The 22,667-nt window shown below is 35.1% G+C and overlaps 2 protein-coding genes across 5 annotated transcripts; both read left to right on the forward strand.

Annotated features, from left to right (window-relative positions):
* The first annotated feature begins 5,167 nt into the window (after window positions 1-5,167).
* Window positions 5,168-9,563, forward strand: LOC113727011 (uric acid degradation bifunctional protein TTL). Of its 4 annotated transcripts, none has more exons than XR_011839237.1 (6): window positions 5,168-5,424; window positions 5,510-5,607; window positions 6,592-6,722; window positions 6,961-7,062; window positions 7,501-7,660; window positions 8,831-9,563. XR_011839237.1 is itself a non-coding variant. In XM_027250959.2 (6 exons), exons 1-6 carry the CDS (start codon window positions 5,290-5,292, stop codon window positions 8,836-8,838), a joined length of 561 nt encoding a protein of 186 aa, XP_027106760.2. In that variant the 5' UTR covers window positions 5,168-5,289; the 3' UTR covers window positions 8,839-9,563. The 4 variants fall into 4 exon arrangements, 2 of the variants coding, with proteins under 2 accessions (XP_027106760.2, XP_027106761.2); XR_011839238.1 differs by having other exon boundaries at window positions 8,834-9,471; XM_027250959.2 differs by having other exon boundaries at window positions 6,592-6,649.
* Window positions 9,564-18,338: 8,775 nt separating this feature from the next.
* On the forward strand, window positions 18,339-20,580 carry LOC113724127 (heavy metal-associated isoprenylated plant protein 4-like). The gene is made up of 4 exons (XM_027247065.2): window positions 18,339-18,567; window positions 19,111-19,280; window positions 19,832-19,919; window positions 20,023-20,580. Exons 1-4 carry the CDS (start codon window positions 18,426-18,428, stop codon window positions 20,343-20,345), a joined length of 723 nt encoding a protein of 240 aa, XP_027102866.1. The 5' UTR covers window positions 18,339-18,425; the 3' UTR covers window positions 20,346-20,580.
* The last annotated feature ends 2,087 nt before the right edge of the window (window positions 20,581-22,667 follow it).

Below are 22,667 nucleotides of genomic sequence, written 5' to 3' on the forward strand. Positions count from 1 at the left end.
ATCATAAGTCATGGAAAGAATTCTTGTTCCATTAGGCTCTCGTATTTACATTTTCATTAAAGCTTTTAGACAAACATCTTATATATATATATATATATATAGGCGGGGGATGAGGCGGGTGTACGTTGCCCCAACCCCCGCACCGTTTTAAGGTGGGGGTAAATATTTCGCCCCCACCCCCACCCCCGCCCCGCCTCATTTCTACCCTCACGGGCACCCGTCCCCATTGTCATCCCTACTTATATTCTTTAAAAAAAATTTAGCAATCATTGATGGGTAGGATTGGCATTTTAAAAAATTTTACAAAGCTTTCTATAGCTTTCCATCCAAATTAGCCCATAACCGGCGAACAACTTTTTAAAGGTGTAAATGCAAAATTCATTTGTCGAATCAGTCCATTTCTATTTTTTTCTATCCAATAGAAAAGTGGCAGACTACTAAAAGTTCCTTATTTCTCGCAATTTTTTCTAATGAAATCCTATCTCCCAAACAAATTGTAATGACTGGAACTAAAGATTTAACCATCTAAAGTGTACATTTTAAATCAATCAGCCCCTTTTCTTTCAATAATTGTTAAAATGGCACTTTCACTATCTTTCTTTACTTTATTCCTTTATGCTAAAGTCTAAAAATATGTCGCTATATAATGAAAAAAGAGCCCTAGTGGCATTACCGAACTCCACAATGCAGCATAAACTTAATAACCACTCGCCATGTGATCATCTTTACTTTCAGAGGAGTGTATGTTGGAATAATTTGTCAAATGAAACGGAATTATGAGACTTGTTAATTTTGAATTTGAAAAGTTAATTCGGACTCAAAACATAAAGATCCATTGAATAACTCAAAACATAAAGATCTGCGTGCAAATCCGAGTTCGATACAAGCCAAATCCAAAGTGTGGATTTTGTTCTATGAGTCCAAGAATTCTGGGCTCAAGATTTGCATATTGATCCATGGGCGAATCGTATGCGGTGGTTAGCTTTTACGAAACGTTATTTGGTACGTTTTCATGTTTGAAGAAGTTCAAATGCTATCTTCTGATGCCCAAGACATAAGTGAATAGGTCTAATCACTTTGCGATCTTTGTTGTATGTATGTTTTACTATAAATAACAAGTTTCAAGCAAAAAAAACTAACTAGAATTGTAGTGGGGCCAGTCCGCGGGTGCCACGTGTCAGTTCGGACGTGGTAGCCTGTTAGCTCGAACAGGACAGTTCAGGAAAGAGGGATGCCAGTTCGCGCATGGCCGCCGCCTCCCCGCTGGATGGGCCTAGTGGGCCGTGGCGCCCGAACCCTTCAGAGATAGTAGACGGAGCCCTAAGGAGACTCCTTCTTGATGAGGACTCATGCTCCTATAAGGAAATTATCATCAAGGACTCTATAAATACACCACCCCAAGGCAATACCAGGTACGCCATATATATAGCATCCTATGTTGTTGCTCCACTCTTGAGCTCTCGCTGACTTGACCGTCAGAGCTACTCCGAGGAACTAGCCCCGCCGTTCATCTCTTTTGCAGGACAGTTCGCTCGCTCCCTCTCTATCAGTTTGTTCGCCTCGCTCACCCTGCCAGCGCCAGTTCTCTCTACTGCAGTTCGCACAACACGCCGCCACTCAGTTCGGACGCGCTCAAGAATTTTGGGCTCAAGATTTGCATATTGATCCATGGGCGAATCTTATGCGGTGGTTAGCTTTTACGAAACATTATTTGGCACATTTTCATGTTTGAAGAAGTTCAAATGCCATCTTCTGATGCCCAAGACATGAATGAATAGGTCTAATCACTTTGTGATCTTTGTTGTATGTATGTTTCACTATAAATAACAAGTTTCAAGCAAAAAAAAACTAACTAGAATCATTCATTTTTATTTAGTTTGAGAAACTTGACATTTACTATCAACTTTTTTTTCTCACTTTGTGTATCCTAGGGATAAATTGCCATATCCCCAACACAAATACTTAGTGTAGTAAGGGCAATTAGAACCTTAATGATAGTGATAATTTCAAACCATAAGAGTTTCTCAATTCTTCTTTTTATTTTGTGAGACTTTTGTTTTAGAATTTTTTGCACTTATAATGTGCATTTGTACTACTTATGTCAACAGTAAGGATTTTATACTTTTGAATACCCATTTCTTGACTTTTGATATTAGTCTTTTGGCTTTAAAACTAGTTAGTATATAGGAGCAAGACGACCCGAGGATCCCTCTCCCGCTCCCCACTCCATCTTCAGACAACTACCTCCCATCCCCTCTTCCTAGTTCTTCCGATCCTCTCTCGGCTCACCCCAGGTGCCCACAAATGGCAATTTTTTTCTTCAAGTTCCATTGTTGCCAAACTTACAACAATAAGCCACAGTAATAACATGTAGCAACCAAAGCTCATAGCAATGCTCAAAAGTTGCACGCTTATAACTACTATTAGTAACCTACATCTGTTTGGGTTATTGGCATCATCAATGACTTAAAGTTATGTTGGGGTGGGAGATCAATGATTCAAATATTGTCTCCTATGGCTTTGCCACTACGTGGCTTCATTGGGGCATAGTATACCCGTTTGTCCGATAGTTGGTCAGTTCTTACCGGTTCCCGTATTGGTTCATTTAGCTCTTCTCCTAAAATGAGTTAGAGTAGGAGTAGGAGCAGAGTAGATGGTGACAATTGACCCACAAAAAAACTACTATTAGTGAATGCCGACCTACTATTACTGCTTTTGCCTTCACATCATTTTGCTAGGGCTTGATTTTTACTCTAAAAAATTTTTGCTCACAAAGATTTGGACTAAGGGATAGTGATGATGGATCAGTCCTCAACGCTTGAGGCTAAGTAAGAGATCTGTATGGGAAGCGGTGTGAATTTTTAAGATATGAGAGCCTCAAAGAGAGAAAAGGCGGCAAAGAACGAGAGGGAGAAGCAGCGAAGAGTGTGATTGCAAAAGGGAGTTGTTGCAAAAGAAAAGAGGAAGAATAGATTAGAACATCAGGTTTCTTGACTTGTCCACTATAATGTGTTAGGAGATAGATAGATTGGGTGGTTTGGAAGAAGGTAATGTGAGCGAAGGATCATAAGTTCGAACTCTCCCACTTACACTAAAATTTAAAAAACAATTGTTAATATATAAAATGATATATACTCGCGCATCACTTCTTATTTTAACCTGAGGGAAAAAAATTCCCCCCTCCCCGATTTCCACCCTTGCCTCACATTTCCTCCAATCCTATTACTCATACCTGCTTCAGTGCCATCTCTATTAATGTACGTTAAAAACACCCTTTTTGGAAAATTGAAAATGTGCCAATATAAAATAAAATAAATAATATGAGTGCTATCTTTTTCTTAGTACACTTGATTGCATCTCCAAGGCTCACTAAGTAACAAAATACAACAAAGCCATCTAAGTTACACTACTGTTGGTCTCTGCCACCTTTTTGATGTACTAAAAAATAAGGGAAAAATCACCAATTTAGTCCCTAAACTTTTTCACTAACAACAATTTGATCCTTCAAAGCTTTTGCATATGTAATTGGTCCTTAAAGTAAAATGTCTATACTAATAAATAAAGGACCTTTTAGGTGGCATACCTCAAACATCTTTTTCTCACTCGGACGGGTGGCTATTTAGGACATTTTTCGAAGAAGATATTGGGGCTTATCAATGATGAGATACTACCAATAATAGTAATAAAAAAAGTACCATTAAACGGTTCTTACTCTTTCGCTCTTTGCAGTCTCAGCCATGGTTCAAAGTCTCGGTTGAGTCGTCTCGTTATTGTCTCAGGCCTTCCGATACGAAACCGGGACGATATGATTCCAAGACACTCAACTCACCGAGACATCACCGTGAGGGGTTGGAACGGCCGAGTCACACCGAATCACTCCGAGTCATCCCGAGTCAACTCGAATTTTTATTATTTTTACTAATTTTTTAATTATTTTTGTTTATTATATTTTTTACAAATTTTAGAATATTAAATATTTCAAAAATTTGCGTCTCGCCGAAACCACGATCGATATGCCGAGACCGATATGGAATGGTCCGGACCGAGACCGCAACCGCTACCGCGACTTTGAACCATGGTCTCAACAGCTCCAAGCAGATCTCTTAGTAGCTCCAAGCAGATCTCATCATAGGTAAGGTTCCCAGTTCATTAGTTTTGTGTCGTTAAGGTGAGAGGTCAAACTCCCAAGGTCACAAAGCAAGATAAGAAGAAGCCCTGCCGCCGTGCCTACAAACGTATGCAATACAACTGCTGTTTCGTCACACCATTGTTGGCTTTACAGAGAAGATAGAGGGGGGCCAAACCCATCGCAAAAGTAAACATGAAGACAGAGGTATGGTAGTTTTAGTAGGCGAAATTCTATTTTGAGCTTGTTGCATTGTTATGTTGATGACATCATAGCTATTGGGAATCTTGAGTCCACTTACTGTCATGTTCTGTTCTCTAGACCGGAGAATTGATTAGAGTCATTGGACTGGATGCTACAATTTTCCGTCGGTGCCTGTTTCCATTTGTCTTGTCCACCACTCAACTACAAGACTAATAATATAAAATAGACCACTAGAAAGCTGTCCTAATTCTAATCTTAAATCTTGAACTGGTAAAACAATGGAGAAGTATTCGTTTATCATCGTTGGTAACATTTCATAGCTCGGCAAGTCTTTTTTGAAATTAGAATCCATCCTTCAAAACTTGAAAGCCAAGTACGGTCCTCTCATCACTCTCAGAATCGGATCTCGCCATTTCATATTCGTTGGAAGTTCCTTAGCCCATAGAGCCTTTGTCCAGAATGGCACCATCTTCTCCAACCACCCGAAAGCTCTTCACATAACCAAAATCTTCAACAACAACCAGCATAACGTCAACTCTCTTACAGCCCACTAGGCATTTTCTCTATTTAATAGTGTTTTTTTTTTTTTTGGTATCTCGTTAGCAAAAGTGCCCTAATATGTTCTTCCTAAAATGCCCCTAAATGGCTACCCGCCTAAGTGAGAAAAAAGATGTTTTGGGTGGCACAGCCTAATCGGTCATGTATTGGCACGACATTTTCATTTAAGGACCAATTGCGTATATAAAAAACTTTGAAGGATCAAATCGGTGTTAGTGAAAAAGTTTAGGGACTAAATTAGTGATTTTCCCAAAAGCAATTCTCCCTTATAGTATGCAAATTAACAGAAAGGGCCAACTGTCCTCTGCTTCCAATTTGAGACGACTTTAAGGTCACTTCTCATCAAGAATTCAATCTTCTCCCTCCAAATTCTCGTACAGTGCTTGGTAGAGACGGAATTAATGGGAGTGTTTGATCAGAAAGATTTCTTGGGATGCTGTGGAAGCACCAAATTTGCCAAAGAAATGGTCTTGTCCGGGCCTTTCTCCAATTATCAGCAAGCTGTTGAGGCTGCCAGAGACATCTGGTTCAACAAGGTCTCTCTTTCTCTTTTCCATATTCATATATATATATATATATTGTTGGGTATAATATGGGATACATGATAGAACATTTTTTCAGGTGGATGTAAATGGGTGGCTTGAAGCTTTTGCAGCTCATCCAAAAATTGGTGAAAGCCCTTCACACTCTCAGAAAACCAAAAGCAGTAGCAGTGCTCAGTCAGTTTTCCCACTCTCTCTCTCTCCCTCTTTTTCTTTTTGTATTTACATATTAAGTACTAATTACCATTACAGTGATGAATTTAGGTGAAATTATGTGAATGATTGCTAGGATATCAACAGATGGTAGGATTAAGTTCAGAACTACTGATTGATTGGATTTGGCCATCTTGGTTAGATAATACGCTATTCTTATGCGTATTACAAGAATAAGGGATAGTAGTTAAAGTGAACAATTTCATTTGAAGTTTCATATTTCGTACTATAAAGATTCGTTCTTTGTACTCATTGTAGCTCGGACTTTGGTTTTAGGTGATTATCCAGTCCATTCTTGAAATGATTGTGGGTTGCCTTGGAGATTTGAGATTTGGTGATTGAGATTTTAGAGGGGGTCGGGATCATTTAGCAAACTGGGATGGGATAGATGTTAGGCATCTAACTGGTACAATGTGCTTCCACGAAGTCTTCATAAATCGGTTCATGCTATGGATCGTTTTGCAACAGTTTATGGAGTATTAGAACTGGATCAATTTCATATGGTTAGTTACTTTATAATAGTTGCAGATTTGAGAGTTGCATAATAAGTTCCAGTTAGAAACACAAACTGATTTATGGATTTTCCCCCCCAATTTGTCTCAGAAATTAGGAAAGAAATGATGAAGAAATCTGTGTAGTTGACATTAAAAACAGAGTCAAAACTCGTTTGTATTCAATAAGAACAAGCCCTTTTGTCAGAAGTTAGGTAAATTCTGTTATGAGAAAAGAGAGAGGAGTGAAATCCATATGTGTATATAATTTTTTTTGAGTGATTCTCACACTAGGAAATTATGGCTGAATTCAAAACTAAGAGAGAATGCTGCTACCTGTTACTGTGAATCAAAGAAGAGTTGGATGTACTAAAATGATCTTGTATTTTGTATTGCTTCATTACACATAGGCAGCTGCTTCATGTGATTCTAAGAAAGGTGAAACCCTCTTTTGTAGGTGGAGTGAGGGGGAACAATCAACAGCTTTAGCCAGTGCTACAGATTCTAGCTTCCAGGTGTTGGCATATCTCCAGACCAACTCTTCTATTTCAACCTGTCATGAAATCCCAACTTCTCTGCCAGAACATGGTTTGAGGAACACAACTTATTTTGATGGCCATTTGCTGCTTTTCAAGTGTTAAATATTGTCTCGATTAGAAGTCAGATTTTCAGTCAATCTTGTTGGCCACTGGCTGGCTGCTTGTTTTGCTGTAATAATTGTCTTAGGATGGAAGGCTTCACTGCACAAGTACAGGATTAATGTTCTTTTGGGCTTGAGTACCATTATTTTGTGTTTATCTTATTTGTTTGTTTCTGTATTTTTCAGGAACTGATCGAGTGGAATGCTCGTTACCTGCAAAAGTTTGGCATTGTCTTTCTCATATTTGCATCTGGAAGGACTACACTGGAAATTCTTGCAGAAATGAAGGTGAAGTTTGAAAGTTACAAGGCCATAAGTTTTTGTAGCAGAGTCTATTTTCTCCTGCAGAACTTGCTGACTCAGTTGTCCTCCAATAATTGGAGAAATTTTTTGAATAATTTACTATAGCAAAGGGCAAAAAGTGTGATGGTGAGAAAAAAAAAAGAAAGAAATTAATGAAGAGAACCATTTTTCATGCAATTTGCTAGTTTTAGAGTTAGAAGAAAAGAAAGGATTATATGTCTACATTACTCAGATACCTTTGTATATTACATTTTTGGTGTATGTGAAATGGACAAAGCTGACATTCAGTAATTTGTTATTAACTACATCTGGTTTCTCAACACCTTCATTAAAGTTTTCAAGCCCATTAATGGCCATTCAGTGTAGTATTAAGTTTGAGCCAATATATTGATTTTATTGCTCATCTCTTCTCCTTGTTTGCAGAAGCGCTATGTGAACAGGCCTATAGTTGAGCTCGAGATTGCTGCGCAGGAACAGATGAAAATAACTGAATTACGACTTTCCAAGCTATTTTCTCTTCAAAAAGATGCTTCTTCTGAAGCTAAGACAGACAATGCCACTGACATTGTTAACAAAGCAGGAGGTAATCTTGCATTCAACCACTGCTCAATGCATTAAGATCTATTTGTTACCCCTTATGTCTCTCTGGGTATTGCTAATTTCCTTAACATGTATGCATTTTGACTCCAAATTATAACTTCTTGTTTTACTTTCTATATTTTACATATTGGGTCAAAATTCTTTCTAGTGCAGTTTTTATCCTAGTTCAAGGAATAAGTTTGATGTCTTAGTTTAACTTATTAGGCTTTGGTACTTCAAAAAACTTGAACACTTCTGCTTCAAGCTAACTAAGTATAGATGGCTATTATTTTAATTAGTTACTTATTGGTATGTTTAGGTATTTAGAGTTTGAAATTGGTTATTTTGTTACTAAATCAGGGCTTACACGTTGTCCGCATCACTTTAACAGTCATTTAACAAATAACAATCAGTACTCTGCTAATGAGGTATGGCTTAGCAGAGTATTTCGCAAATATGGTGTGTACTCAGCGATTCTTTTTCCAAAGACACAAATCAGAATATTACCGTCAGGTTTAGAGCTGCCCCTGAACCAAGACAAATTTGATTGCATTATTGAGCTCCAGTGCTCCAGTTAAATTCACATTCTGGACATTTGGTTTGTTGCTGACTTGACTTATGCTTGAATCCGGCTGAGCAGATAGGAAAGCTTGTGTATGTCGCTCCAATTTATACGTACATATGCATCTATTGTCCGCACAATTACATGCCAATAGTGAACCCAGTAGATCAACAATTGTTCAATGATAAAGTTACAAAAAGTAAAAGGAGAACTATCAGACAGTCTTCTATCTTCTCTTGTACAACAGTGAATTTGAGGTCATTTCATACTCTCTGGATTTATCTGATGCGCACATTCCATTCCTTCTTTTCTGAATGACATTTGTCTTGCATGATTACTCTCATCTGTAACCCGCCTCTGGTTTGTGGACTATCTGCTTGCAGATTGGGGATGAGTAAACAAAATAGTTCTAGCCAAAATCTGCACTGTCATCTGATATAGATATGGATTAAATTGTCATAGTTTCTGTGTTAATGCCTAGTTCTGACATAAACTGTGAGCCCGCTGTAGACTGTTACCGTGCTAGTTTTCTTCTACATCTTAAAGTTAAATTTGTGTTCTTGGATATATCAGTCTTGTGTGTTATAAATGACTACATTTCTTGAATTATAGAAGATTGAATAAGTGTTATTGGGGGACATTTAACTAGTGAAGCGTCCACTGGGAAACCTTCCCAAGCTACTACTAGGAGTCGGCCTCCCATCACAACCCATGTCCTGGATGTTGCACTAGGCTCTCCAGCTGCCGGTATTGAAGTTCAATTGGAAATTTGGGAAGGCAATGAACCACCATCAGCTTTTACTCAGTCTCATACAGGTCACTGGATACTTCAAGGGACTTCAATGACAGATAAAGATGGAAGGAGTGGTCAGTTGATTAGTATGGTTGACAATCTCAACGCTGGGATCTATTGCATTAGCTTTAACACTGGCAAATATAATCCTGCTGGTTTTTTCCCCTATGTCTCAATTGTCTTTGAAGTCAGGGAGTCTCAGAAGTCGGAACACTTCCATGTTCCTCTGCTGCTCTCGCCTTTCTCTTTCTCCACTTATCGTGGCAGTTAGTTGTAGTGATTGCTTTGGCAAAAGGAAGACAACATAAAGCAATGAACCCTTGCTTATGAAATGTGACCTATACCAACTGTTCACTGATCATCCAACTCAGTTACCAAGTATACGATTCTCTCTGTAAAGTTGGCTTTTCTATGATACTCATTTTACAGCTATTGCAGACTTCAGATCGTGTTGATATGACTTTGTGCGGGCATTATCAACAAGTAAAAAAATTCATATGTTTGTGGAACTAACTTGATATTAATGTAAACAGTTGTATTCTTGGTTGTGAATTACCTGTTTGATTTTCTTGTATCTGTCATTTGGTGGATATCAGTCTAGGTAAGAGGTGCCTTACAATGTCTGTGGTCATGATTACAATGCAGTCCGGACATTCTTCAAGGACAAATTTTTCTCTGCGAGACAATGAATGAACAGTGCAAATGAAACATTGGCTTGGTTTTGGGGAAAAGCATTCTTTTGTGCCAAGTTCTGTTACAAGAATCTGTTAAATAAAAAAGGGCTCTTAAGTTTGATGGAAAAATCTTATTTGGGCTGGGGCTCAAACTGGTTTGGCCATAAATTACAGAAACTTGTGATTTCCCCAAAATTGCTCCTAGGTTCTGCCAGTAAATCTCTACTGGAGTACCTATGCATGAAAGTTCAAATCCAGAAGTGGCTCTTAGTTATGGGGAATCTAAATTGGGCTGGCTCTTAGGTCTACTACAGGATCTACTCATGAAAGTTCTGGTTGATCCAAAAAATTGGTCCTTAAACAAATTTGTTACTTTGTTTTGTCTTAATTAGGCCGGCATGCATTAGTTTCACATGAATGACTCTAAAAAGCTTCAAAATATTCTAAGTAAAGTAAAAATTTTTTGCACAGTTAACTTTCAAGAAGTGGTTATAGATGGACTATTTTAATAGGAAATGGATCAAATAGTGCAGCAATCCATCTACAGTTTCACCCTCTCTTGTATACGTATATATGTATATATGTGTAAGACCCGAAGACAACCTAAGAGGGGGGTGAATTAGATTGATTATAAAACTAATCAAATTATGGACACTTTTTGCTCAATATGAAATTTACCTTCTTTTTTAAGTGATCACACAATGAATCAATCAATGAATGAACAATATCACTTGAAAGAAGTAGAAAATATAAGCAATTTAAAGATTACAAGATAACAATAAATAAATAAGAAGAGAAAAATTGCAAACTAATTGATTACCAAACTCCTCTTGAACTTGTAGATCAATTCAAACAAGTTTCTTCAAATTGATGAAATACAACCAATGTTGTGTACAAAGGAAGACTCACTTCCTCCTTGCCCCAATCTCTACTTGGTCAAATTAGGAAGTTTTACCATCCTTCAGGACAACCCTCAGAGAGCTATACTATTGAAGTATTTACTCACAAATGAAAAGTTTAGAATGAACTTCACACCACTAAAACTACAAATCTTCCTTGGAGTGTGTTTTCTCACTAAAACTATTCTATATCTTTTGTATCTTTAGTGTGCAAAAGTTATTTGAAGTTTCTGACCATACTCTATTTATAGGAGACCAAGAAAGTGCTTCATTAATGCTTCCAATGGATAGAAAGTAACTGAAAAGTCAACTAGCCGTTAGGAGTATCGGACGTTCGGTACATCCGAAGCATGCGTCTGACAGCAGGTAGTGAGTTTGAAAAATCTTCTTCAATTCTATCGGACGTCCGATGCTTGCGTCCGAAAGCAGACGATGAGTTAGAAGAAATATCTCAATTCTATCGGCCGTCCGATGCTTGCGTCCGGTCGAGGTCAGTGAGTTAGGGGGAATGTCTTATTTCCTTCGGACGTCCGGTGATGGAGTTCTTCATGCGTCCGAAGTTGCGCAATGATTATCGGACGTCCGATCCAGTCTTCACGAGCGTCCGACAGCTTTCAGCACTCTTTGTCTCTTTCAATTGTACTTAATCTTTGAACCTGATTTGTTTCATTGCTGAAAAGATCTTTGAGGAGATATTAGTATTATCCATTTGTTTTGTAACACATCAAAAGACAGGGATTAAGATCAACAATATGTACTAGAGGTACCTTGGCTAGGCTCCTAGTAGCTTAATTGAACATATAGCAACATATTTTTTAGTATACAATGAACAAAAATACAGGAGAAAAATTAAGTACCAAATAATTAAAATTTGCTATGAAAAGAAATTTCATCTATGAAATTGATAAGTGACTAATTTACGTTTTAATTGTATGACATTTTATATTATTTTTAGTCACTTTGGGTATATTATTGGAAGAAAATGAATCATTTTGGCTATAATTGGTGAAAAATGCTTTTAAGTGGTTAAATGAGGTTTTTATCACTTTTTACTTGGATTTTGTGCATTTTGACAGTTTTGACACATTTTCGTATTTTGGCTATAACTTGAGTTAGTATCATCGAATTGAGATGATTCTTAAACCAATTTGAAGATAAGAGATAGATCTACAACTTTGGTGAAGACATCTGAATCCAGTTTGAAGGTTTTACAGGTCAAAAAGCCGAATTATAGTAGCTAATTTCTATTAGTCGAAGCTGAAACATGGCAATGAGCAGTCAAGGGTATTTCGGTCATTTCTCAGACTACACATATCCAAATGAGGTGATTCTTAATGCATTGGAAAGCTAACTCAAAGGGCTACAAGTTTCATGTTTTGGTCAAGAGCTAAATCAGCTTTTATCATCAAGAAAAGTTCAGTGGAAGTTGATACAAAATCGGAGCAGAGCTGGAAATTGAACCAGAAGTGACCAAATGGTCACTGTAGCAATCCGGCCGGAATTTGGCTGGATTGTGGTTAGAAAAGGCTGCTATGTACGCGTAAAACTCAATTTCACCTCTACCAACTCACATGTGATGCTAGATATGTGAGAAACATTTCCAACTGTAAAAGGGAGGTGTAAACCTTAAGTCTTGACCAATCTTTCATCTTTATATAGCTAAATTCATTGCAAGATTAAGGGAAGAGAGAGATACGGGAGAAACTTGGACTGCAAAAATGTAGCTCTACCATTCTTCTTAGTGTAGGATAGTTTAGCTAATAGTTCATCCATTCTTGTTTATTAGCTAGGCAAAGATGAAGATGGAGGATGAAGAATGCAAGGAGATGAACTCATGTGACAAGGGTTATATTCCTTCCAAACTCTTTATCTTTTGTATTTGATTCCAAGTTTAGTTAATATACAAGTTCTGGATTTTGTGTTCAATATGTATTTCTAAAGTTTATGCCTTGGGTTTGGTTGAACTTTCTATAATTGTTAGTGTTTATTATTTGGTTATTTGATTGCTATGATTTGAGCAAGTTATTTAGCACTTTGGCTCTTTAAATCATGATTAATCTGGTACCATTGATTGTGATTATCTAAGGTGTTGTTTCTGTAATAAAAATTGAGATTTAACACTAGTTCAAGAAGTGCTAAACATAGGGAGTACACTCACGAAAGTAGAGGTGCACCTATGTGATTTTTAGTGATTCATTTTATGTAATTTCACTGAAGAAATGAACTTGTAGCTAATTTCATAACCATGAGAATAGGTATGGATTAGTTATAAGTATAATTGATTCACTACGAAAGTAGGATTCAAATGCATAAGGAAATTACACCATAACTAGCCTAGATGTAGTACTCAATGATCCAAATATAGCACTTGCATGAGTAGTTAGGGATACCACAACCTAAGGAGCTTTTATTTGTTATTTTGTATAATTTCAGTAGGTTAAATTTGTTATAATTCATTGATAGTCTAACTACTAGAGAAGCTTTAGTAATACCGGTAATTGTTCACTCTTTCCTGTGGGATCTACTCGATATCTACCCTAAACTACTAATTGACCTGTATATTTGCAGTGAACGGGTGTAATTTGATTTTTTTAACTTGTACGTATATGTAAAAAACCCGTCAGAAATTAACCTACCCCTCCCTCGATTTTATAACGAATGAAATTAGCCCCCTAATTATTGTGATTTGGACAAAGAATTTTGAACCTATATTACATGACATAATGATATCAAAAAGGAGAGAAAGTAAATACACTATGAATGCATTATCAATTCAATGGCAGCATAGCTTTAATTGTAATTAAACCAAAAGTTGTCAATTGAGTCTACAATTTCTCTTAAGCGAAAGTGAAAAACCATATTATGATTATGGGAAATAGGGAAAAAAAAGATCTATGAAATCCATCACTATCTTGAGGTTAATGAAGGAAGGCAATAAAGCAAGTGCACGGTTAAGTACAATTGGGAAGAAAGAAAGTTGATTTTCTATACAAGTTTGAGAAATGAGTTATGGTACAATAGGAAAAGACACTTTAATGGATCATATAAAGGAGCTATTTAAATATAAGAATTGGGCGAGCTACTAATTAAACATAATTAATCAATATCCAAGCACTAAAAGTTTTTCATTAATTTGCAAAACTTGATCCTATGGTCATAAATCAACACATAAAAAGTAGTAGAGGTCCATATAGTTAAGCAAAATGACCTACAGTGAAAATCTTTTGTCTTAACGTATACAGTAGATCTTCTGTTTTGGCCCATTAAGGAAGAAGTGGGGAAATAAAAAATGATAAAAAAAATCACAACTTCCTCAAAGGAGAGCTATGCCACGTGTTAAGAATTTGGGGTGATACAATAAACTCCCATGTTTTCTTATTCTTATATATATATATATATATATATATATATATATATATAATAGATAGAAAACCCATTGGGTTCAGAAAGTATAACATAAGCGTCAGACTTGTTTGGTTTGGCATGAACAAAGGGACAAAAAAAAATGATCTGCAAGGGGTAAGAAATATTAGAGTGATACCACTTGTCAAGTTTTTAGGAAATCATGTGGCAAGAATGGAGGCAAACAACTAAACCCCCTTTTTTCTTATATATAAGATATATAAAATAGATAGAAAACCCACTGGGTTCAGAAAGGATAACATAAGCGTCATACTTGTTTGGTTTGGCATGAACAAAGGGACAAAAAAAAAATGATATGCAATGGATAAGAAATATTAGAGTCATGCCACTTGTCAAGCTATTAGGAAATCATGTGGCAAGAAAGGAGGCAAACAACTAAACCCCCTTTTTTCTTGTATACAAGATAGATGTGTGTGTGTGTATATGTATACTAGTTGAGATTGATTGTGCAGTGCCTACCCAAAACCTTTCAATTGCAATCATAATTTTGGAAAAATAAATGAATTGTTCGTACCTATTTATTTTAATATGTAGTCTTTGTTTAATTTTTGAGCTAACAATCATCAAAATGTTTCTTTTTTATTTTTCTTCTGTACCTATATATAGTTGGATAATTGCAGACAACTTTAGTATTTCTAACTAACAATTATGAAAATCAACCAACGTCCAAGCAAGATAAAGTAGTAAGAAAGACCAACAGGGAAAAAGTAAGTTAAATAGCCCACCAAGATTTCCTTCAATTTAATCATTAAACTTAATAGTCAAAAGTGTTGGAAACATATATAATGATACTTGTTAAAGCTTGTACCTCATTTTTCAGTTATGGTCCAACTGTTTGCAAGAAAGTTATCAAATTATAGCTGATTAACTGATAAGGAACTCCACCGAAAATAACTGCCTAAGTAACATTTAATCAAGCAATAAAGGCAAGTTTTTAGTAGCATGATAAACCTGGCTAAAAGCAATTAGAAAACTCAATGTGGCCGAAACTAACCTAAATTCTACAAAATAGAGGCATCAGACATTTCAGAAAACATTCTCTTAGCACGCTAACAAACGGGTGAATAAGTATAGTAACAAAAAACAATGCAAATAAAATCTTACGAAGCAAGAAAAGGATGAGGAACTTCAGAGCTATTCATTTCTATTCTATGGAAATGAGAAGGAAGAAAAGTAAGAAAAGCTTTTAAGCTTAATCTAGTTTATAGGTTTCCTATTATAAAGATTTACATCTAAAAAAAGAGTCAATGATAAGTAAATTAACCCATTGCTTTGTGTTCTAATATAATGGTGGAGGTATGATAAAAGCACAGCTAATAGTTGATCAAATGGCAAGTATTTTTAAAAAGTACAATCTAACTTCAAGGGAAAAAGCAAACATTCAATCACATTAGGTAATTCAAGGTAGTAGAACAGTAAAACATGATCAGTATTATCATCCTATGCAAAAAGAAAAGAAAATCCAAGGACAACGTTTGCAAAGTGATGGTCAAAGGTTTTAAACTTTAGCAAAGTCCACCATAAAGCTGTGTGTTAACTTTACAATCGAATGGTAACTAAGAACATAACAGGTGATCAATGAAAATCCACCAATAAAGAAAAATTAATTTTATAAAACAAAAAGAAAAATAAAAGGGTTCTTTTTCTTTTATACATTTTTTTCAACACTAAAATATACTTTTATTAGATTTTTTTCTCAAAGACAGAATATAGTTGTAGTTACTCTCTAAATAAATAAGGTTGCATTTATAATTTTAATTTTATACTATACACAAATGATAAATAAAGCTACGTTTACATTAAGACTCACTAATTTTTTCTTTGATCATGAGAGCGTAAAATGAATTTTGTTTAATGTGCCTTTTCTCTCATCGCAAAAATATAAATTTTAACGGTTTCTTTAACACTGGATTTATGATCGTAGTTGTTAGCCCTTCGCTTCAATCCAATTATAATACTATGAAATAAATTATCTTAATGTAGGATCTATTCTATGATTACAAAGATATAATTTCCCGGTGTTTCTTTTTTCTCTAAGGGTCCGTTTGTTTCGGGTGAAAATGTTTTCCAGGAAAATATTTTCCTAATTTCTCGTGTTTGGTTGCATAAAAGTTACTGAAAACATTTTCCTATGTAAAATATTTTCAATCATCTTATGGAAAACAACTTCCCTTCCAAACTTACTGAAGTTGTTTTCCGAAATGCATGCATCCTGCCTGTAGTATGTTCCAAACTTATTGAAAACATCTTGTAGTATGTTCTTTTTTTTTTTTTTTAGTGTAAACAGGAGAACTTGAACCCAAAACCTCTTCTTTACACTCCCTCCCCCGTACCACCCAACCCAACCCAACCCTCCTCCTAGTATATTCAAAATAAAAAAAAAACCTCATCCTGCTTATCCTATGCTAGTAATTAATTATGTATAATAAAGACATTCTTTTCTAGAGAAACTTTCAGCAGTGAGAGTGCAAGATATATATCACAATAAGCATTGCATGTGATTTATATTTGACACTAAATGGCCAGTAATTTGTTTATTATTTAAGGAGATATTTTTTATTCATATATAAATTTCTCCAAGATTTTTTAAAGTTAAACAATGAGATAAATTTTTTTATTTTGCATGGGAAGAAGTATGTAGTTATAATGTGTAGAAAGTAAAGATAGAAATAAAAGTGAAAATATTTCAAAAGTTAAACAAACACCAGAAAAATGAAGTAAGAAAATATTTTCAATAAACTAACCAAACACCTGAAAATGACGAAAGGAAAATGATTTTCATGGAAAATTACTTCCACGGAAAATATTTTCCCAAGGAAAACATTTTACTTCCAACCAAACAGATCCTAAATCTCAAACAACAAAAAATCTACAAAAGTAAAAAAACTAAAGCACAAATTCTCACAATGATACCCTCATATTTCTTTTTAAATAAATAACCTTGCATTTACATTTAGAGTTGCTAGGCTCCGTATTTAATTTCAATGCTCTACACTTATTATATAAATAAATTTCATCCATTTATTTATATGCACAAACCAATACACAAACCGGAAAAACAATAAATTAGTGCTACGATTTGTCGGATTTACTGTTCTTTTTTCCTTCATAGCATTTGGTTAGGCTGTCTTTTCTGTCATCATACTTCATATCACATGATTATTCCATGACCCAAAATTTACAACCCACTTGAATTCCTACAAAAAGAGAACAAAGATTAAGTAGCAAAAGAAATGCAAGCTTGAACTCCTAAAGCACCACGTGGCGGGAATTTGGGTAGCTACAGTAAGTTCTCATATTATTTTTAGATATATAGTCAAGGGAGGGGAAAAACAAAGAAGAAAAAGGAAAGTAAGGTTAAGCGAAGCAGACTTGTGAGGGGAAACAAAAATGCGTATGAAAGCAATCAGTTAACATGACCCCCGTCATCTACCTTGGGGTGCTGCCCATGGATGATATAGAAAACCATTGAGACAAAAAGAAAACAAGCGAGAGAGAGAGAGAGTGAGAGGTGGTAAATATAGTAGTTTAGGTAAAAAGTATGTTTCCAAAAGCAAAGAAATAGTTCTTACCAATTGGTTCAAGACGAAAGTATAGGTTTGTGCAAAAGGTGACGCTGGCAGGTGGAGTTGGTGTGACCCGATCATCTAATTGAGAGTAATTATGCATATACAGTTTCTTGATTTTGATGAACAAGAAACTATTTTGGTTACAAAAAGTCAAAAACAAGTATTTAGCTCAATCGAATTGCACTGTGTATAAACTAGTCTACGGCCACCAATGAAAGTAGAAATTGGCTCGAAGAAATCCTGTTGTCAAGACTTGATCGATTTGTACCCCAGGTATCAAAGAACTACACCAGACAGCCAAGAAAGTTGATTGCAAAAGGAACTTAAAATTGTTTTTTTCAGTAGTAATCACCTAAACAAATCAAGTTTTGGGCCGAAACACTCCAGCAAATTATGCCCCACTCTTTGGAATTTGGATATTCATAACAATACTACTATTACTATAAGAGTTCGTCCTATTTTGGTTTTTGTATCAAGTAATCTTGTTCATGTTTGTCAGAGTCTCCTTTTCATAAGTGAACTTAGGTAAGAAATTAGACGATAATACACGCATTTTTTTTTGGCTAAAGTTTCTAAATGCAAGCGAACTAATTTCATCAATTCCCACCAACCAGTTGCCTTGAAAGATACGTCAGCTAATGGATGCCTAGAATGGAACTACATTTCATTTCTACATTTCTCTAGTTTAACTGCCAATTAGTACTTAGTGACGAATTGTTCTCCTCAAATGGCCATTTCTAATTATGTCTGACATGTAATTAGTCCTGTTCTCAAGTGGGATTGTCTTCAGTTAATTACTTTCCAAAGTTCGTAGCAATTGTTGAAAATCTCTACATAGCTTTGGCAATCATGTCGAAAGAAGAAAAGAAAGAGAAAGAGAAAGTGAAAGTGAAAGAGAAAGAGATTGAAGTGATTACTGCAGTTTACAAAATTAATCTGCATTGTCCCAAGTGTGCTCATGATATCCGGAGACCCCTCTTGAGGATCCCAGGTATGAATAGCATATCCATTTGTAAATTCAGTATATAGGAAAACTGTAGATCTTGCTTATCCACACAAAAAAGGAAATGAAAATGTTGCTTTATTCTAAATAAGAGAAATCTAATCTGCAAGAAACTGATTGAAAAATGTAAAAACAAAATTTTATTGTTACTAATCCACAGGTGCATGCTATAATTTCATTAATTTTCAGATGGCATGTGTATACATTTCTTTATTTGATGATCGCCCTGGCAACATTCTAAGGTGTTACTGGGATGGATTCAAATTTTGGTTGGGATGTCCAAAAGAATCTTCTGGCTAGAAAAGACGGAATTGGTTTTTCATAGGCAGTAAATCGAAGATGGTTTCAAGAACTGTGGCTTAATTTAAAAAAATTTTTTTTTTTTGTAATAATATGTCATCCTAGATAGCCAAAACTTTTGATTTTGTTCTTTCTTTTTGGATTTTATCTTCTTTTATTTCTTTTCCATTTATCTTCAGCAACTATTGGAGGCATCTGTGTAATATCATCACTTTATGCTGGTGCTCCCAGGTGTTCACAGCGCAGACATAAAACATGAGAAGAATGAGGTGACAATAAAAGGAGCCATCGTAGCAAAGAAGATGCATGAAAGGCTACAAAAATGGAGCAAGAAGAAAGTTGAGCTAATATCCGAAACCAAGGTCAAGGAAGCAGAAAAAGGAGCAAAAGAAACCAAAAAGGTAATATCGATCGCTTATTCAAGTATTTATACATATCAAACGTCAAACCATTCCTTAAAATGACAAAGCATCCTACTTGAACAGACTGCTAAATGAAGACAATATCAAACATCATAAATTGTTATAGCCTTTAATCGAAAATTTTGTTCTTGACCTGTTATTACAGGAGCACCCAAAGATCTATTTACTTAGAGAGGTGTAATAAAGTTATAAGAAATGACATCCACCATTTTCAGCACATTATTCAAATTCCACACCGTACTTTCTCCAATTTCACAGTCGTAAATTAGCGAGTAATTAGTCGTTGACAAGCATGAGATGCTCCCAAATTTAGAGATGATCTCAGACCAAAACTTCATAAAAGAAAAAATTAGTAGTCAAATTGCACATTCCTTTGTTATCCTGACAAATTTTCTCAAAGATCTCTCGTGGGTTATTGATTTTCATGTATTGAAAGGTAAGATAGAAACAGCAATGTTGCTGTTTTACCATCTAGTGTTTATATCACTGTGGATCATGTTTACTAATTTTGCTTTCATTTTTTTGTGAAGGAAACTATCAAGACAATATTAATAAAGTCTTACATGCATTGTGCCGAATGTGAGCGTGAAATAAGAAAGCGATTACTAAAGCACAAAGGTATTAACATATTTTTATGAAACTTTTTATGGGATTATTAATTACTTTATTTTTTCAATGTTTTCTGGTTCTGAAATATGAAGCTGACATACTGCTAATGCAGGCATTCATAATGTCAAAACAGACATTAAAGCTCAAACCATATCTATTGAAGGAGTCATTGAGTCAGAAAAACTCCTTACGTACATGCGGAAAAAAGTCCACAAATATGCAGAGATTATTCCTCCAAAAGCGAAAGAGAAAGAAAAAGAGAAAAAGGACGAAAAGAAAGAAAAAGAAAAAATTGAAGTAAAAATTGTTGAGTTTAAAGAAGTAGAGAAAGTAGCAGCAAAAACTAAGGAAGGCGACACTCCGTATTTTGTTCATTACGTATACGCCCCTCAATTGTTTAGTGATGAAAATCCTAACGCTTGCTCCATAATGTAGCTTATTCTGTAATGTAGCTGAACTTAAATTGGTTAGGGAGGATGGTCATCTTCACAACTTTATTGTGTGGAAATTAAGGCCATGCTACACCAAAGATAAGGGACGAAATTTGTTTTGGTGCCATTTTGATAGTTTGTCCTGGTAGGTATGTAGTATATCCTTAGTCATAAATCACATAGATTTGGCCATCTTTTAATACAGAAGAAGCCAATCCAATGCTTTATATAGTAGGATTTCTCACCAAATCTTGATCATTAAAATGATCCAAAAAATATGTATATCATAGTATTTTGTTAAAAAATTACATTTGAACTTTGAAAAAATTGCTTTTCCAAGTCAGAATATCTGCCAACAAAATGAGGCCTTATTGAAAATGTACACACATAGGATGGTTATTGGTGATTATGTCAACAATTAACTAGTGAAACAGATTCTAAGATCTCATCTGTGGAAGTTGTTCCTTTTCATTGTCTTTATTTTTTTGAGATAATTTAATATTGTCATGGATTCATCAGCCAAAAAATAGGTTTAAACAAATCAAGTATGTCAATTTACAGTACCACTTTTTGTGTCAAGTACATCACGATTTTGTGTTAATACTTGATGCTGAGGATTATCATGAAAAGAAAGAAACTGTAATTGATTATGGACCAAATCAAGAAATACATCTATGCAAGAAAGTGATTATGCATAGGCATTTATTTAAGGTCCCTTAATTTGTATCGTTACATCGATTCAAGCTATGGTTTAATCAAAGGTGGGCATTTCTTTTTTGAGAGATTCAATTCTTGCAGAGATTTATTGTCTTTGCTGTTTGAGCACATTCATCATTTCAGCGAATTCCGTTTGGCCAAAATCTATATTCAAGGCTTTGGCCTGCCAAAATATGATAAAGGATTGCTAATGGTTTATTCCATTAGCTTCTTGAGTTGTACTACCAAAGAACAATTTCAATGGCCCATGATTTTTTGTAATTTAATGAATCTCCATTTAGAGAAAAAAAATCAAATGTAATTCGGAGTAATTTTGGAGAGGTTCATTGGTATATATATTGACAACACAAATATCTTCTCACCGAGGAATCGAGTTGATGATTGAAAATTCTAATTTCATTTTTAACATTCTTTTTAAATGTTTATCAAAACACTTTCCTTGGGATGGGATGGACGTGATGGACTTGTGGTTGATAATTTATGTGTTGAAAAATATTTAATTTGCAGTAGTTTCAGTTACAATTAGATTTTCAGTCTAATTAACAAATACTTTTTTATATTTGACTGAAATACGTTTTTTGGTCACCTCTTTAATCTAGAGAAAATGACGGTGAATTCGGTTGTGATTTTAATTGCATCTTTAGCTTTTGTTATCATTGGGTAGCATCAACTTCAGTAGACATATATTGGTATTCCTTTCCTTGTTTTGGAGGGGAGAAAAAAGAAATAGTTAGAGTTTCTTGGGCGATAAAAAGAATTCTAAAAGTTGCAAGTGCTTAAAAATTCATATTTCTATGGGTTAAAAATAGTATACCTAATCCATAGAAAAGTCTCATATAATTTCAAAATATACAAAACGACACCTCATATTTTGAACTAAATTGTAAACTAACAGAATTCGTTAAACTTATGACAGGTTGTCAGCCTGTGCAATGATAAAAACCCGTTCAACTAAAGTTAATTTCTGTAGATAGTGGTAAGCAGGGTCGAATCCACAGGGACTGGGAGTAATTGTTTCTTTTCAAATTCACAGTGACAAGGGGGTGTTTTTATATCAGGGGTGATAATCTAAGCAATTCAACTAAAAGTAAAATAATAAAAATAAAATAGCCAACTAGAAATTAAATAACAATTTACTAAAATCAAACGAGTGATAATTAAGGATCTAGTCAAAGAATAACTTTAGCAATGGTTCACTTAATTGATCATCGATGCACAAGCCATTCCAATTATTTATTGATAAATAGGTTATAACTGCTAAACAAGCGATGACAGTCAACCCCTTCTTACTGTGTCGGTGATTAAGGTACACCCGTTAATCATTGCTCTAATTGAGAAACAATTCTAGGTACGTCCATAGAATTTAATTCCCCAATTGCCTTACGTATTAGAGGAGCCCTATTCTAACCAAATAATACACTACCAGGGTTATTTCAGATTAGCCCGCGTATCTCCCTGACACGAGTCTAATCGTGCCAATTGTCACTATTTCAAGGCAATTAAACAATTACGGATTTAACGCCCCAATTAACAATAGATTACCAAATTAACTAATTATTCGGATCCAAGACAATCAATTAATTAAATAACCATAAGCATAGCAATCAAG

Source organism: Coffea arabica, chromosome 2c, assembly GCF_036785885.1.
Source record: "Coffea arabica cultivar ET-39 chromosome 2c, Coffea Arabica ET-39 HiFi, whole genome shotgun sequence".
Classification (NCBI taxonomy): domain Eukaryota; kingdom Viridiplantae; phylum Streptophyta; class Magnoliopsida; order Gentianales; family Rubiaceae; genus Coffea; species Coffea arabica.